Consider the following 15,387-nt stretch of genomic DNA (forward strand, 5'->3'; position numbering starts at 1 on the left):
CAGTTGTGCTGAAATGGCTGCAGCTTTGCAGCTATCATTACGATACGTTTTGTCAACAACTTTGAGTTGTTCAACATCATCAAGCACTTCCGAATCCGCCGAGCCTTGCTAAGATGAGCGTGAACGTGGACAAGATCCTGAGCAGCCCCGAGGCCACGTACACGGCCACCTACAACCAGCGCGATCTGCTTCTGTACGCCGTGGGCATCGGCGAGTCGTCGCTGCAGTTCACGTACGAATTTGATGACAAGTTCGCCGCCTTCCCGCTCTACCCTGTGTGCCTTCCCTTCAAGGGCCAGTCGCAGGATGTGGTGCCCTTCCCACCCGAGACCATTTCGGCTGCACCTGACGGTATGCCCAGCTTTAACCCGGCCATGATCTTGCACGGTGAGCAGTCAGTGGAGATTCTGCGGCCTCTGGATCCCTCGGGCGGCAAGCTCACGGGCAAGACCAAGGTCATCTCCTTCTATGACAAGGGCAAGGGAACACTTATGGAGACGCAGACCCAATTCGAGGATGCTAACGGGCCCGTGGCCAAGCTCATCAGCGGCTCTTTCATCCGCGGACTCACGGGCTACGAGGGTAAGGGCCGCAAGCTCCCAGCTCGCGTGCAGATCCCTAAGCGCCAGCCGGACTTCTACGACGAGTTCAAGACCTCACCGCACCAGGCGCAGGTCTACCGCTTGTCGGGTGACTACAACTCGCTGCATATTGACCCGGAGATCGCCAAGAGTGTGGGCTTCAAGCAGCCCATCCTGCACGGCCTCTGTTCCATGGGTGTGGCCAGCCGCGCACTATACAAGCAGTTCTGCGGTGGCGACGTGGCGCGCTTCAAGTCCATTCGCGTCCGTTTTTCGAGCCCATGCTTCCCGGGCGAAACCATCCAGACCCGCATGTGGCAGGAAAGGAACGACAAGGTGCTCTTCCAGGCTGTGGTGAAGGAGCGCGGCGTCGTGATCGTCGATGGTGGCGAGTTCGTGTACGCTACGGACGCGTCTTCCCGTCTGTAAGCCGAATTGCTATCGTACTTCTTATGCCGGATAAGCTCCACGGTAATGTGCGGCGCATTGTGCGTCAACCAACTTGAAGTTGACGTCGACGTCAACTTCGTAAGCGTTATGAAATATATTCACTTTTGCAGTGCTTAATTCAAATACAAATTGTGTTTAAATTCCGGTGTTGGAGGAATCATATTTTGAAGGTTTTAATTAGCACAACAGTGTCAAACTCGCCAACGCTGGGAAATGAGCTCCTCGCCCGCGCCTCCTGCACCGCTGTCGCCTTGGACCAAGTCGGTGGTCGCAGGCTCTGTGTCGGGCATGGCAAGCGTGGTGGCATGTCACCCCTTTGACACCATTCGCACGCGACTGCAGCTGTCGCCCTCCCGCTTCCGCGGCTTCTTCCACTGCGCCCAACAGACTATACAGCAGGAGACCATGCGAGGCCTGTATAAGGGCTTCCTGCCCCCGTTCTTCAGCCAGGGTGTGTACAAGGCCATCATCTTCACTACATCGTCCACGCTGCGCAACGACGTGCTACCTCACATATCGCTACTGCAGCCGGTTCTCACCCCAACGGTTGTGTCATTGACAGCCGGAGCTATCGCTGGTGGTGTCAACGCGTTCCTGGTCGCACCCGTGGAGCTCGTACGCAACCGACTACAGGTGCAATACGACAGCCAGCCAGAGACGCGAAAGTACCGAGGAGCTTACCACTGCGTCACACAAGTGGTGCGCACTGAGGGCATCACGGCCATGTGGAAGGGCTTGACCACCACCGTCATCCGAGACTCACTGGGTGTAGCCTTCTACTTCTTAGGATACGACTTCGCAAAGAAACGCCTCGCTGAAAGCGGGAAGCTTGGAGAGATGGCTACACTGTTGACTGCTGGGGCTTTTGGGGGGGTCAGCTTCTGGGCAGTAGCGCTGCCGTTCGACACTATCAAGTCGCTGATCCAAGCGGACGGGAAAACAGGCAAGTACACAGGACTGGCATCGAGTACAGCAAGGCTGGTACGCGAAGAAGGCGTGATGCAGCTCTTCCGCGGATGGCAGGCAGCCTTCTCGCGTGGAATTCCGAGTGCTGCTATCACTTTTTGGACTTTTGAACGAGCAACTAAACTGCTGGATGAGATGTGAATAATTGATCAAGGCTCTACTTGCTGTAAATTAACAAGTAAGGAGCTTTATTCACCATTTTGAACTGCAGCGTATGGATGCTGTGCAATTTCTACATGTACATGTAGTAGTACTTGGAAGTACATTAGTGATAATTGAGTCGAGGTGAGCTCGTTAGTTCTGCCTTGATAAATCCACCCGTGCGCGTCGCAATTGTGTCGCGATCGAGGCAGCTCGTTCCCCCAAACCAATTGCTTTGTCCTTGAACATGTCGTGAATGGAATCGGGGTCGGTCGGGTAGCATATCGGTGGGAAATCTCGCAGCTCCGGACTGGTTTGATCTGCAGGCGCAAACGGTCCTTCGCCCACGATAGCAGACGCGCCAAACGCACTCGTCCAGCGCTCTCCCCCAACGATTATCATCCGGAAGATCATGAGCGAGTGCAGCAAGTTCACCATAGTCAGCTCTTCTCCTGCCGATATCCCTCCACTCGTGACGAAGACAGCACCAATCTTCTGGCTCAGGTCCTCGGTAAACGACCATTCACTCAAAAACTTTGCCATCTACAGTAAGAAAAAAATACCGAATACACTAGTCAGCTAAATAACACTACCTTTTTAAGTTCTAGGCAGCGAACCTTTGGCTCAACGTTGGCGTTCACCACATGCGTTCCAAGTATCACAGCGTCCGCCCACATCACGTCGTCTGCGAACGATGCATTGTCCAGTGTACGTACACGCAGCGACTTTGTGCCGTTCCCCAATACGTTGCGTGCACCAGCTTCCACCACTGCTGCGAGTTTCGAGAGATGCGGTCCGTCGGAGTACGCAATCAACACGTTAGCCGCTCCTTGGCTGCGCTGCCACCCGCCTCCGACCACACCACGGGACTGAGTGTGTGGTTGATGCATCAAAGTCGGCCTTTGCATCTGCTGTTCTTCCAGTCTAGCCAACACTTGTTGCGAGAGGCCGATAACGTGCACGAGGCCGATCGCTGTACCCAAGCAGAAAATTAGCAGCAAAACGCCCGCCGCGCGTCGTAGGCGCCGTGCATCGGCATTCTGCGGTGGCTCGCCAACACCCAGACGCTGTAGCTCCGTATAACCAGGCGCCGGTGGAACGGGGACGCGCGGCGGACGCAGTGGACGCATCTCGCTGCGGTGCGCGATACCATGCGTGCTCATTACTGTACGTGGTGGTCTCCGATGCAAATTTCAATGTGACAGTCGCAAGGGAGATGCTCCTCCACACATTTTCTGTACATCAAGTGGTGCAAAGATTAAGCGATGGCTACACTAGGTCAAGTTGAAGTGAAACTTGGATTTTTATCCTGTAGCATACTTGACCTCGTGGAAGCCGCAGTTAGCGATAGTACCGGGACCTCCCTTACCGTCGCTGCCTCCATAGTTGGCGTGGCACGTGCAGATGCCAGTGGAGAAGTCGCAGATGCCGTGGTTGGAGCAGAAGGCGTTCTCCCGTGTACCTTTGACAGACGTTTCGCCTAGCAGTGTATCTCCACCCGTGACGAACACAAGATTTCCTGATCCATCTCTTGCATTTCCGTTGATTCGGTCCTGAAGCAATGCGTTGGATCCTGATAATGACGGTAGCTCTCCCAGTTCAGTCAAGAAGTCCACCTTGATGACGACGTTTATGCTGTTGGAACAAGCCACAGCTCCACCTGAGAAGATAACATCCACTGCTCCTATCGTGGACAGCTCTTCCAATGCAGATTTTATATCTGCTTCAACTGCGTTGTAGGGAATATTCGTTGTCGTTTCGTCTCGAAACGTGAGGGTGAAGCTACCGGCGTCTGCAATGCACTGAATCAATTGCCGCTCGATATCATCATTGTCGGTGTTAAAGTCGTCACCGCGCGGGCATTCCTCTGAACGATTGATACAAGCATGTTAGTATACCATAATGTACTGACATTCGAAACCATCGCACTTACTTAGTGAACAATCGTAGCCAAAGTAGAACGGGTCACAGAGGCAGGTACGAATACGACGGGCATCCCATGTGGACACATCGTTCGGATCTTCTCCATACGTAAAATCTCGAGTCACTCCATTCACACGAATCATTGGAGCCAAGTCGTAAAGAGTCAAACATTGACCATTGCCATTGCATTCAACTTCACTACCTCCACAAGCCACTGCAAAGCAAACCAAACAGATGGTTAATCAACATTAACAGGACAACAAATCCAATCAAATTAATAAAGTCAGCAAGGATGTGAGCGTACTAAGATCGCAGGCACTGCCGGTGTACGGTGGCTGACACTTGCACTTAGCATTGCTTCGATCGCAGTCTCCGACGCCACTGCACTCGGTGCGTATTTGGTGTGCAACGTTGTCTTCGCTCGGGTAGTCGAACCAGGAATATCCAAACGGGCAGACTCTCTCAGAGCAGTCTCCGCCACGCCAACCTTTTGAACATGAACAGCGATAAGACAGCCTATCAGAACATGTGCCGTGTCCACTACACGCGAGATCTCCTGGACATCCAACCGGAATTCGTGATGGCGCACCACAGTCACCTCGATTGAACTCTAAGGTACTGATACTGCCGTTACCATCACTGTTGGTGTAGCCTGTATGGCAAATACAGCGGCCAAGATTGGTGTCATCGCAATACCCACGATTTGAGCACACCTCACTTTCTTTGGTTCCATCCACAGACACGACATTCGATATCACATTCCCTCCACCAGCAGCAACAACGCTAGATCCGGCACTCATCTCATTGCCTTGAACCACGATAGTTGGGAGACTAACCAAACCACAGCACACAAGAATATAAGTTAATACAGGAATCTTCATTCGATACAAGCAACTCACTTTCCAAAGTTTTGGGTAAATGTGAGTCTCGCGAGGTTTGCTGGTGTTTCGCACGTTTGCGAGCCTGAAAAGCTCACATCAATACCCTGAATTGAGGGTAGTTCCAACAGAAGTGTCTTTAGCTGCTGTGTTGTAGATTGGGCTGGAATTGGGCGAGTTGTAGCTCCTCTGAACGTCACTGTGAACGAGCCACCACCTAACTCCACGAGCGTCTGCATTTGAGATGTTGCATCTGTACTAAATGTCTGATCGAGAGGTTCACACGATGATCCCTTTACGGTCTCAGTGAAACTCGATGCGAACTGTAGACGATTCGCGATGTGTACAAGTCCGTCCATGCCGCCATTATTCGTATGATCAGCTAGAATATCAGCGAGATCTCCGTTTCCACTGGTGGCTTTAACCACAACGAAGCGGATGATAGTCGTAGTACCAAAATCGCTGCAGAATGTCGATTGTCCGTCTGCAAAAATGACGTCAATATCAACAACGTAGGAGACTTTGCTTTGGATCGTGGCCTTAAGTGTATCGGCGGTGATACTGTACGGTAGTCCAGTAATCTTTGTGCCGTCCTCGAACGTAAGCGCAAAGTTTCCACCCGTAGCTCCGCACAAGAATTGCTGCTCTTCCGCAACTCGACAGGAGTCAAAACCCTTGATAACCTCTTTTGTTTCTTCGTCAATAAACCCATTAATGTTGCCAAGAAACAAAGTTTGAACACCTTTCAAGTCCAAAGTAGAGAACGTCATCGGTGGCAAATCGTCCACTAACGCCCGATGCCAAAGTGCAGAGAAGGTTATCGTCACGAACGTGCCTCCAGTTGTACACACATTGTTCGTAGCTGCTCCAGTATGTGTCATAAGAGAGACGTTAATCTGACCATAGAAAGAGAATTTCGATAGAAACGCCACAAACGTGTTGCTGTCGGCGTTGTAAGGGATACTGCGAATAGTCTCGTTGCCAAAAGTGATCGCAAATACACCAGAGTCAGCCGCACAGATAAACTGCTGGACTTCAACACTTCTCCACCCTGGAACAACGGCATTATGTTTCGTATTGGATGTCGGGAAAGTTATACTCCACTCCGTTCGGGTTGGTAGTGGATCTGTACGAATGACTGCAACTGCGTCCACTCCTTGCAACGCTAACAGAGATGTAGCAACTGATGGCCCAAATGAATCCTGATCAGCCAGCGCTTTGAACGAGATGGGACGGGTATATTGCTTGCCGAATTTCAAAATGAACTTGCCTTTTGTGAGCGGAACGTCCGCTTGCAACACGATCGCTTGTTTCTGGTACGTTGTTAAACACTGTATCAACTGCACTTCGTTCACTTGACCGGCAGTGAGAGGGTCATCTCCGACTGGACAATTTTTAAGGGAGCAACTATGACCATGAAATCCAGCGTCGCATTGACATCCGTGCATCACGTCAAAGTCCCACATCTGGTCGTACACAAAGGCACTTCGGTCGTACAGTTCTCGTGGGATCACCTCATTCTCCGCCAACATTTTCATAGAGATACATTTGCCGTGATTGGAACAGGAATCCAAGCATTGAGTGTACTGGCAGGCAGGGCCGGTAAATCCCGACTGGCAACTGCATGAACCACTCGAGTAAGCACAAATTCCACGTCCTGAACATTCCTCGGGTCCATGAGCATCGTTGGTTCCCCGGATAACGCCCCAAGCCTTGCCAACGGGGCAGTATTTGAGTGAGCAGTCGTATCCGAAGAATCCGTCGTAGCAATGGCAGGTTAGCTGTTTATCGCAAACCCCATTGCCCGAGCAGCCATTCGGGCATGATTCATCCGCTGCGCTAACGAGTGGAGATCCAATTGAAGCTAACAGCACAGCGATCAAGAGTAAAGATGCCCTGCATCGGGTCATAATGTGTGAATACCAGTGGAAAGTCAAAGTGGAGCGGTTTCTTGCGTCGCTTCATTTTGATATTGTATATTGCACAAATGAAGCGAGGAACTCCTGACGAGCGGCGATGGGAACATGGATTGCGCCAAAGTACTCGAACGTCCAACGGTCCTTCGTTAATGTCGTATCCGACGATGAACCGCAACTCCAAGGTGACAACTGAAACCAAGAGAAGCAGCGGAAATGCTGGTACTCCAACACCATTGGCAGCGACTACCGCGCTGCAAACGTATTTGGCCAACGATATCGATGCAAAAAGCAGGATACCGTGTCCTGTATCTGAACTAGTTGGGAAGACGGTGTCGAGATCGGATGCATCACCGGATCAAAGACGGCTGAGCAACGCAAGTACTTGTAATAGCCGACGGAACGACATTACATATCAGGAGAATGCAAAGCCGATTCAACTTAATGTACGCGTTGGTGTTAATACGGAGAATACTGCTACAGCCGATGGAGTTGCTGTCTCACGAGCTGAAAGTCCATTGTCGCGCTTCCAGAAGCATGTACGATGTGTTATCTTCTTCAACCACTGAATCTATCGACTAATTTCGAGTGATATGCCGTTCATGCAGACAAGGCAAACACATTCTGTTCCAGACGAGCGGCATACGTTCTCAATGTCCACCACATTCCCGCGAAAAGGTTATTATCACGACTTGCAAAAGACACCTCGACTTCTAGCAACACAATCGCCACAGAGTTTGACTCGATCTCTTATGGATAAGATTAACGAAGCGAAAGGCTTGTGGCGAGTGAGTAAAGTCCGTTCGAAAGATTGTTCCGAGCCAGAAACTTTGAGTCGCGGTTTGCAGAGCTCAATTGAACACAATCGAAAGGCGACGTTGCCATGGCCATCCAGTCCTATTCAAGAACGTCCAGAAGATACAGCTCAGCCTGCAGCAGCCCTGAACAATGCCCCACCAGTTCCACATGCGAAGCCAGTAAAGCCCGTGATACCGCCGTTGCCATCTTCTGCGTCGCCAAAGAACGTAAAGTCACCAAGAGAATCAAAAGAGACTGCAACAAGAATCAACGATGTGATCGCGGCTACGAATGCCGTTCTATCTATTCAGCACATGTGGCGAAGAAAGCGACTGAACCATCAAAAACACGAAGAGACCGATCATGGGCCTGACAGGAAAATAAGTGACCACACTGAAGTGAAGCTGATCATCGACAAAAACTGTGCTGATATCATCCCGTTATTTCGTGCGGCCAAACCGAGTAGCAAGTGCAGTGTGACCAAGCTGCAGTCGAACGAAGTATCAGCACTACATAGTGAGAACGAGATTGACTTGGGAGAAGATTCAGTGGTGAATAGTAACGTGATGTCTGCTGTGCCAAACCACCCCTCGTATTATCCGTGGACGGATCATGAATTGGTTTTTCTTGAAGAAGGTCGATGTATCGGAGAACTTCAAGACGCCGTTCGCAGAGGAAATTCAGTGGATCAAGACGAGCTCGTGTGGAAGCGTCCTCAGCAGGTTATTCAAAAACTAGAAACTCGGCGAGTCTCAATGATTCAGAAAACCCGAAGAAAGCGAGAGCCCAAGAGCAAAAGTCGAAACCCGTTGATACCAAGTAATGGAGCGACAGCATCCGTGCTGTCTATTGTGCATACAGTAGCAGCTCCCGCTAGTTCAATGACTAGAGGAAAAAAGATGCATCAACGGAAGCACAAACTTCCTCGGGGCTACCGTTTCAAGCTCAGGAATACCCGACGAAAATCAATGCTTCGTGTAAAGAAAGATTCGGCCAAATCCCAGAAGCTGTTCATCCGAGAGCAATGCACTGCAGACAAATACGAGGACTATGACCATGGTGAACCCAGATTTAAAGCAAGCAAAGGAGAAGCAGAACCAAGAGCAACGCCTGATCCGCCGCATATGGACGGCATTGTTCAATGCAGCGAGAACAACGAGAAACAAGCTGACAGCAGGCTAAATGATCTCGCTGAAATTGAAGCGAAACATTTAAACTCGGATCAACCGCTGGCCTTGGATACTGATCGTTTCGTGGTGTTCTCAGGCTCTGAGCTGCCACGAAGTGGCGTGGGTCCTGAGCTTTCGCGAAATGACTTGATTAGTGTAGGTGACCTCGCTCTAGCTAGAAGCCTGCTGTACAACGAATGCCGTTGCCAATTTACGAGCGACAAGGTCGAGCATGTCAACGATGTTATACCACTGACATTGACAACGCCTTCGATCTACGCAAGCGTGCTTCCTGGGCTAGTATCGATGATGGACTCGGTAATAGTCGCTGAGACGTACTCTACTGAAAGGAACGGCGATGAACACGCTCATGGCAGCGTCACCGAACACGCAGAGCTGGAGGACACTCAGGGATACAGCAGCCAAGAGCCTAAATATGTGGGTCACCCATGGGTCTGGGAAGAACTGCTGGTGCGGATGGAAGACAGTCGTACTCGCAGCGATGATAGCGCTTCGGACATCACCGCTCCTTCCAGGGGAAATAGTAATCCTAACGAGTCGTGCGCAATCGACAAAGCAGAGGATTCAATGCCCCAACGCTGTCCACCGGATTCGATGTGCGCTCTGAAAGCTACCAAGAGCTCCGTCGCCGAGATGATAACTCGGGTCCGCAAGGAGTACGGCGACAACCAGCAGGCCGAGGCAGCACCGTCTTCGCAGCATCCCATTCCGGTGGCGCAGCCCTCCCGGCTTCAATTAGACGAAGAGAAGCGGATTGAGTTCCTGCGCGTGTTAACCGACTTCAAGCGCTGCCTGCGATCATCGCCGTCGTGCTCTAGCAGCTTGCTGCTCTCGGACAAGTATGGAAAACTGACGTAACTGAGACCACCAACGGAGACCACGGGGTCGTTGACGTTACCAAAAGTCAAGTCTGACTCAGACCTGTAGACGAAAAGGATTGGCGCATCACCCGATACGTGGCCTATGCAACGTCCCAGTCGTGTTGCCTCCGGCCACTTGCAGCAAGTTGCTCTGAAATAGAGAAGCTATGAGGAGCTACGTACATCATGTCCAACAGTTCCCTTTTGAATCTCGCGCGGGAAATACAATGCTGACGTCCTAGCACGACGTCAGCAACGACCCGTAGCCAGCGGATTACATCTACGCCTGATCTTGTCGCATTTACTCGTACAGTATATATTGTCATTATACAACAGTTTTCTTCAGTGAAAATATATAGAACATCGGTTTTTGATTTCAATTGACTTCCATCCGTCACATTTTAGTTTATACAATATAAAAGGTTATTAGTTATTGACAGAAATTACTACAATCATCAGTTCTCTATTTTCGTCACGCTTTCCAGAAATTCCGAAAACAAATTCATACAAACTTCAAGTGCAACTCAACTTTAGCCATTCCTCGCTGCCATTCCTCAACCTGCCGCGTCAAGTGCAAGCGCCAAGACCAGAGCTCCTCTTTCTCCGCCATGGCTTCCCACACTGGCCCGCAGGTGACCACGTCCACCGAGTGCCCGACGCCCGACTCGTGCTTCGTCAAGCAGCCGCACGTGCACCGTCCTCGCCAGCCTGAGCCCAAGATTCTCAACTCGATTCTCGACCACGTGGGCAACACTCCGCTTGTGCGTCTCAACACGATTGCCAAGAAGGCGGGACTGGAGTGCGAACTGCTGGCCAAGTGCGAGTTCTTCAACGCCGGCGGTTCCGTCAAGGACCGTATCGGCAAGCGCATGATCGAGGACGCCATGGCCTCGGGTCGTATCAAGCCCGGCGACACGCTCATCGAGCCCACATCGGGCAACACAGGAATCGGTCTGGCGCTCGCTGCCGCACTATACGGCTTCCGTATCATCATCACGTTGCCCGAGAAGATGTCGCTGGAGAAGGTGGATGTCCTGAAGGCTCTGGGCGCTGAGATCATCCGTACACCCACTGAGGCTGCCTGGGACTCGCCCGAGTCGCACATTGGCGTGGCCAAGCGTCTCGTTAAGGAGATCCCCAACGCCCACATCCTCGACCAGTACAGTAACCCCTCCAACCCTCTCGCTCACTACGACGGTACGGCTGAAGAGATCCTCGAGGCCTGTGGCGGACACGTCGACATGGTCGTCATGGGCGCCGGTACGGGCGGGACTTTGTCCGGTACTGCCCGCAAGATCAAGGAGAAGTGCCCCAGCTGCATCATCGTGGGCGCTGATCCCATTGGCTCCATCCTGGCTGAACCTGAGAACCTGAACGACGAGAACCGACTCAAACCCTACCAGGTCGAGGGTATCGGTTACGACTTCATCCCGCAGGTACTGGACCGTTCACTCGTGGACCGCTGGATCAAGACGGGCGACCAGGAGTCATTCCTATTGGCACGTCGTCTTATCCGTGAGGAGGGACTGCTGTGTGGTGGCTCGTGTGGTTCCGCCGTGGCTGCGGCGCTCAAGGCTGCCAAGAACCTCAAGGCTGGTCAGCGTTGCGTCGTGGTGCTGCCAGACTCGACTCGTAATTACATGTCCAAGTTTCTGTCGGACGACTGGATGTACGAACATGGCTACGTGACGGACATGTCCAAGAGCGCACTGAGCTCTACGTGGTGGGCCAAGAAGAACGTGTCGGAGCTGCTGCTGCAGGCACCTGTGACGATCACTCCCGATCTCTCGTGCAAGGAAGCCGTGGACATTCTGAAGAAGGAGGGATTTGACAATCTTCCGGTTGTGGCGGACGATAACTCGATCGTGGGGGTCGTGACTGAAGGAAACCTCATCGCGCAGCTCATGCCCGGCCGTGTGCACCCCACGGACGCTGTCGAGAAGGCCATGTTCAAGCAATTCAAGCAGGTGAACCCGCAGACGTCACTGTACGAGCTGAGCCGCATCTTCGACCGCGACCACTTCGCACTGGTCGTGACGGAGCAGAAGCGTATCCGCAAGGGCGGCGAGGCCGAGACCAAGTCCGTCATCTTTGGCGTCGTCACGCGCATCGATCTGCTCACGTACATTACGCGCCACAACGACCAGTAAGATGGCTACATCCAATACCAATACGACTTGAATGTAACACCATTTTAGATCGGATCCTTGTAGCGTCTCTTCCTAGTTAGTGTACCTATGGTAAAGCTGCCATCTCTCGATAAAGGTGTGTTGCCTCTGCAAAAGCTTCGAGACGAATACGTTCGCGCTCTGACGCATCTGCTGGATCATTTGGGCACCGATCGAGTGTCTTTGGTGCTCTCTAAGCGTCTGGCAGCGCTGTTGACGCACGTGTTTGTTGACGGTCTGGGCGTGTTGAAGAGCCATCATGTAGTCGAGTGTCTGGAGCTCGCAGAAGATAACGTCACGACAGACACGACGGTGGTGTATCTGGCGTTTGCACGCACTGGTGACGTCCGTGCGGTGGCTGCTCACGCTGAGAAGCTGCTGAAGGAGGGAGACGATGAAAGACGGAAGCGTCGACTGGCACTGTACGTGGTGGGCAAGTGGACGACGATGCTGGGCCAGGCACTGGACAATGGCAGAGTTCGGGGCAGGTTCCAGACGGGAGAATTGGCCATGGGTTTCTTCCCGTTAGACACGGACTTGCTTACTCTGGGCTTCCAACGCACTTTGTATGAGTGCGAGGTGGAAGGGAACAGAAGTTCGTTGGTGGACATGGCAGCAGCGTTGAATTTACTGCAGCAAGTGTATGGGAAATTCAACCGTATCAAGTACAAAGGAGAAATGTCGATGCTAGTGCTTAATTATTTGATGGAGATGAATGCAGGTGGCTCGGGAATGATGAGTAGTTCGAGTGGTATCAGTATTGGAACACCCACTGGAGCTCAGCGATCGCGACTGGATACGTTGATTCTGCTGGATAGAAGTGTCGACTTTGCGTCCGTATTCTCTACACCGTTAACGTACGAGGCGGTGCTGGATGAACTCATGGACATCCAAGACGGGTTTATCACAGCTTCACCGCAGATTCTAACAGCTGATGACAGCGCTAGTGACGATCCTGTGCCGGTGGCTATGAACTCGACAGACGAAATCTTCCAGCAGATTCGAGACAAACACATTCACACCATTCCAGCGGCATTAAATGCTCAAGCAGTGGCAGTCAAGCAGAGATTTACAGAATTCCAGCGTGTAAGTGCCACAGCGACGGCTGCAGAAGTCAACGAGTTTGTGAAGACAGTGCCTCAAATGAAGGCGTCACAGCAATCCATTGAGCAACATATCAATCTGTTGGAGTATCTGGAGACTACGACGTCAGGTAAACCCTTTCGAGATGTTTGGCATCTGGAGAGGAAGATCATGGACCAAGCAGATGGCGTGTTGGATACGATAGAAGAGCTCATTTATCGACATGAAGATCTTCGGAAGGTGCTTCGTCTACTGTGTTTATACTGTGTTGTCAACGACGGCATGGTACGACGTGATCTCGATCAATTAAAGATGCATGTCGTGAGAGCTTACGGACATGAACTCATCTTCTCATTCAGCAATCTGGAGCGACTTGGGGTGCTCTGCGAACGGTGTCCACGTTCATTCTTTTTTAACTCCGATGATACTGGCTGTTCGTTTCGCTATGTGGCGCAGACTTTGTCCGTGGTCGACGTGGATGTCAATATCAAGAATCCAAAGAATTTAGCTTTCGTCACATCAGGCTACGCACCGATATCTGCTCGTCTAGTTGAAGAGGTTCTCAAACATGGTCACTGGAGGGGCATCGATCATGTCATGAGTCGTCTACCCGGACCACGAGCAGAAGTTCACCTTACGGGGGATAAAGCGAGCGATGAGAAGATGAAGTCGAAGAAGAAGACTGTGGTTGTAGTGGTTTTTGTCGGAGGCGTGACATTCCTCGAGATTGCAGCGTTGAGATGGATAGCGTCCTTCTGTAAGTATGTTCGGTGTTCGGTTGCATATTGGAGTAGTAAAGCTAACTTGTGTTGTGTTGGTAGATCCCATCGAGCTTATCATCGCTTCGACGAGTATACTCAACGGTAAGTCGTTTATTAGCGAGTTGCTAGAACATGTACCACCTACTACAGCGTAATGAGGGGTTAAGTGCCTGAAGAATGAGTACCAGAACAAGAAGCAAGCTGCTGCGCTGGACCTGTTCTACAAGGGTGTTCCTCACACACCGGTCGACGTTTACTCTGCCATGAAGTGATTGTCTGAAGGCTGGAACAACGTATCTGCAAAGACTATTAAAAATTGTTGGTGCCACACAGGCATCGTCTCAAATCAAAATTTTCTACTGAATTAACAAAATAAATATCAGTGCACTGGATTTGCGTTTGTTTTATGCTTTATTTATGCCCTGGCACTGTTGATATGGTCTGCCCTGCCGAATTGGAGGTGCACAACTGTACACCAAACAGATACGTATTCACCAACTGCAACTTTGGTAAAATGTACGTAATTACGAAGATATCCCATGATTTGCATCGCGTTCCAAATTAAAGAGCGTTCGCCATTCTACAATCCGCATCGACAATCGCAAGTGAAGATGAAAAGAACTGTCACGTACAAGGACGACGATTTTGTTCCAGATTCTGGTGGAGAGAGTGTTCCCAAGAAGAGAAAGAAGAAGCGACGAGAGAAGACAGACCTTCTTCACCCAAGCGTCTGGTTCAAGCAGGAGATAGCAAGAGTGCTGTGGATGCCTCGGAAGACAGACCTAGTCTCCGTTCGTAAACCCTGGCGCTCACGCAAGAAGAGACGCGTGCGCTTATGTCAACGGAAGAAGCGGAAGCGAACCAAGAAACACGGAAGAAGACACGAGAGACGAACGCCGGCTTTCGCTCGAGATCGCGTTCCTGAATCTCAACAACTGCTGGAGCCGCTGCTCACATCCTGGTTCGACGTCGACAATCTGGCTCAAGCGACCCCGCAGTCCGGGTGGAGAACGACCTCCGTACCAGTAGCACATCGCTATCACGAGATTGCTGAGGATTTACAAGAACTGGATATCGAATACGAGGAGTTTTTCAACAGTGTGATCAAGATTCGACTTTTTCCTACCAAAGGACATAAGGAGAAGCCAGACCAAATGTTCGCGGCCCAAAGAGTCATTTACAACAAAATGGTGGCTTGGTCCCGGGAGGATCGCACGAAAAGACTGACATCTCGCGACAAGGCTGTGAAGATGACGATGAAAGCTTTCGGATTGAAGTACCGACCTATCGCAAAACTGGGAACGATGGCGGAGTACTTCCGGAACAAGAGAGGATTGGGACGGTCTATGCAAGTTCAAAATGAAGTTCGCGAGTCGGCGTACCGGGATTTCATGAAAGCGACCAAGTCGTCGATTGCTGTTTTTTTTGCTGCCTTGAAGCGTGATGAAAAGACGACCTATCCCGAGATGAAGTTCATGTGGTGTAGTGATTTCCAAGTAATCGCTGAAGTGGCTACATTCAAGTTGCTCAAGCCACGAATGCTTGGTCATGCGACAGGTGGTGACCACGATGCAAGATGACCAAGGATACATCATTACCGAACGTTCGTCGGGTCCGACTATGACCAAAATGTCACTCAAGTCGGGTGGTTCGTATCGGTGAAGCTGGATTC

General features: G+C 51.3%; 8 protein-coding genes across 8 annotated transcripts; 6 read left to right on the plus strand and 2 right to left on the minus strand.

Annotated features, from left to right (window-relative positions):
* On the plus strand, positions 1–1,185 carry PPTG_16766 (hypothetical protein). Its single transcript, XM_008914253.1, has one exon. The coding sequence runs from the start codon at positions 114–116 to the stop codon at positions 1,008–1,010; it is 897 nt and encodes a 298-aa protein (XP_008912501.1). The 5' UTR covers positions 1–113; the 3' UTR covers positions 1,011–1,185.
* A 12-nt stretch (positions 1,186–1,197) lies between these two features.
* On the plus strand, positions 1,198–2,729 carry PPTG_16767 (hypothetical protein). Its single transcript, XM_008914254.1, has one exon. The coding sequence runs from the start codon at positions 1,245–1,247 to the stop codon at positions 2,136–2,138; it is 894 nt and encodes a 297-aa protein (XP_008912502.1). The 5' UTR covers positions 1,198–1,244; the 3' UTR covers positions 2,139–2,729.
* On the minus strand, positions 2,094–3,329 carry PPTG_16768 (hypothetical protein). Its single transcript, XM_008914255.1, has 2 exons — positions 2,756–3,329; positions 2,094–2,681 (listed from the first exon to the last, which is right to left on the minus strand). The coding sequence occupies exons 1-2, from the start codon at positions 3,299–3,301 to the stop codon at positions 2,292–2,294; spliced, it is 936 nt and encodes a 311-aa protein (XP_008912503.1). The 5' UTR covers positions 3,302–3,329; the 3' UTR covers positions 2,094–2,291.
* A 113-nt stretch (positions 3,330–3,442) lies between these two features.
* On the minus strand, positions 3,443–6,849 carry PPTG_16769 (hypothetical protein; the record flags this gene model as incomplete). Its single annotated transcript, XM_008914256.1, has 4 exons — positions 3,443–4,005; positions 4,072–4,275; positions 4,366–4,892; positions 4,961–6,849. The coding sequence occupies 4 exons, from the start codon at positions 6,847–6,849 to the stop codon at positions 3,443–3,445; spliced, it is 3,183 nt and encodes a 1,060-aa protein (XP_008912504.1).
* Positions 6,850–6,926: 77 nt separating this feature from the next.
* PPTG_16770 (hypothetical protein) lies at positions 6,927–9,701 on the plus strand (the record flags this gene model as incomplete). The annotated part of the gene is made up of 2 exons (XM_008914257.1): positions 6,927–7,394; positions 7,464–9,701. 2 exons carry the CDS (start codon positions 6,927–6,929, stop codon positions 9,699–9,701), a joined length of 2,706 nt encoding a protein of 901 aa, XP_008912505.1.
* Positions 9,702–10,311: 610 nt separating this feature from the next.
* PPTG_16771 (cystathionine beta-synthase) lies at positions 10,312–11,853 on the plus strand (the record flags this gene model as incomplete). The annotated part of the gene is made up of 1 exon (XM_008914258.1): positions 10,312–11,853. One exon carries the CDS (start codon positions 10,312–10,314, stop codon positions 11,851–11,853), a length of 1,542 nt encoding a protein of 513 aa, XP_008912506.1.
* A 30-nt stretch (positions 11,854–11,883) lies between these two features.
* Positions 11,884–14,067, plus strand: PPTG_16772 (hypothetical protein). Its single transcript, XM_008914259.1, has 2 exons — positions 11,884–13,711; positions 13,776–14,067. The coding sequence occupies exons 1-2, from the start codon at positions 11,941–11,943 to the stop codon at positions 13,868–13,870; spliced, it is 1,866 nt and encodes a 621-aa protein (XP_008912507.1). The 5' UTR covers positions 11,884–11,940; the 3' UTR covers positions 13,871–14,067.
* A 259-nt stretch (positions 14,068–14,326) lies between these two features.
* PPTG_16773 (hypothetical protein) lies at positions 14,327–15,295 on the plus strand (the record flags this gene model as incomplete). Its single annotated transcript, XM_008914260.1, has 1 exon — positions 14,327–15,295. One exon carries the CDS (start codon positions 14,327–14,329, stop codon positions 15,293–15,295), a length of 969 nt encoding a protein of 322 aa, XP_008912508.1.
* Positions 15,296–15,387: the final 92 nt, after the last annotated feature.

Source organism: Phytophthora parasitica, assembly GCF_000247585.1.
Source record: "Phytophthora parasitica INRA-310 unplaced genomic scaffold supercont2.59, whole genome shotgun sequence".
Lineage (NCBI taxonomy): Eukaryota > Oomycota > Peronosporomycetes > Peronosporales > Peronosporaceae > Phytophthora > Phytophthora nicotianae.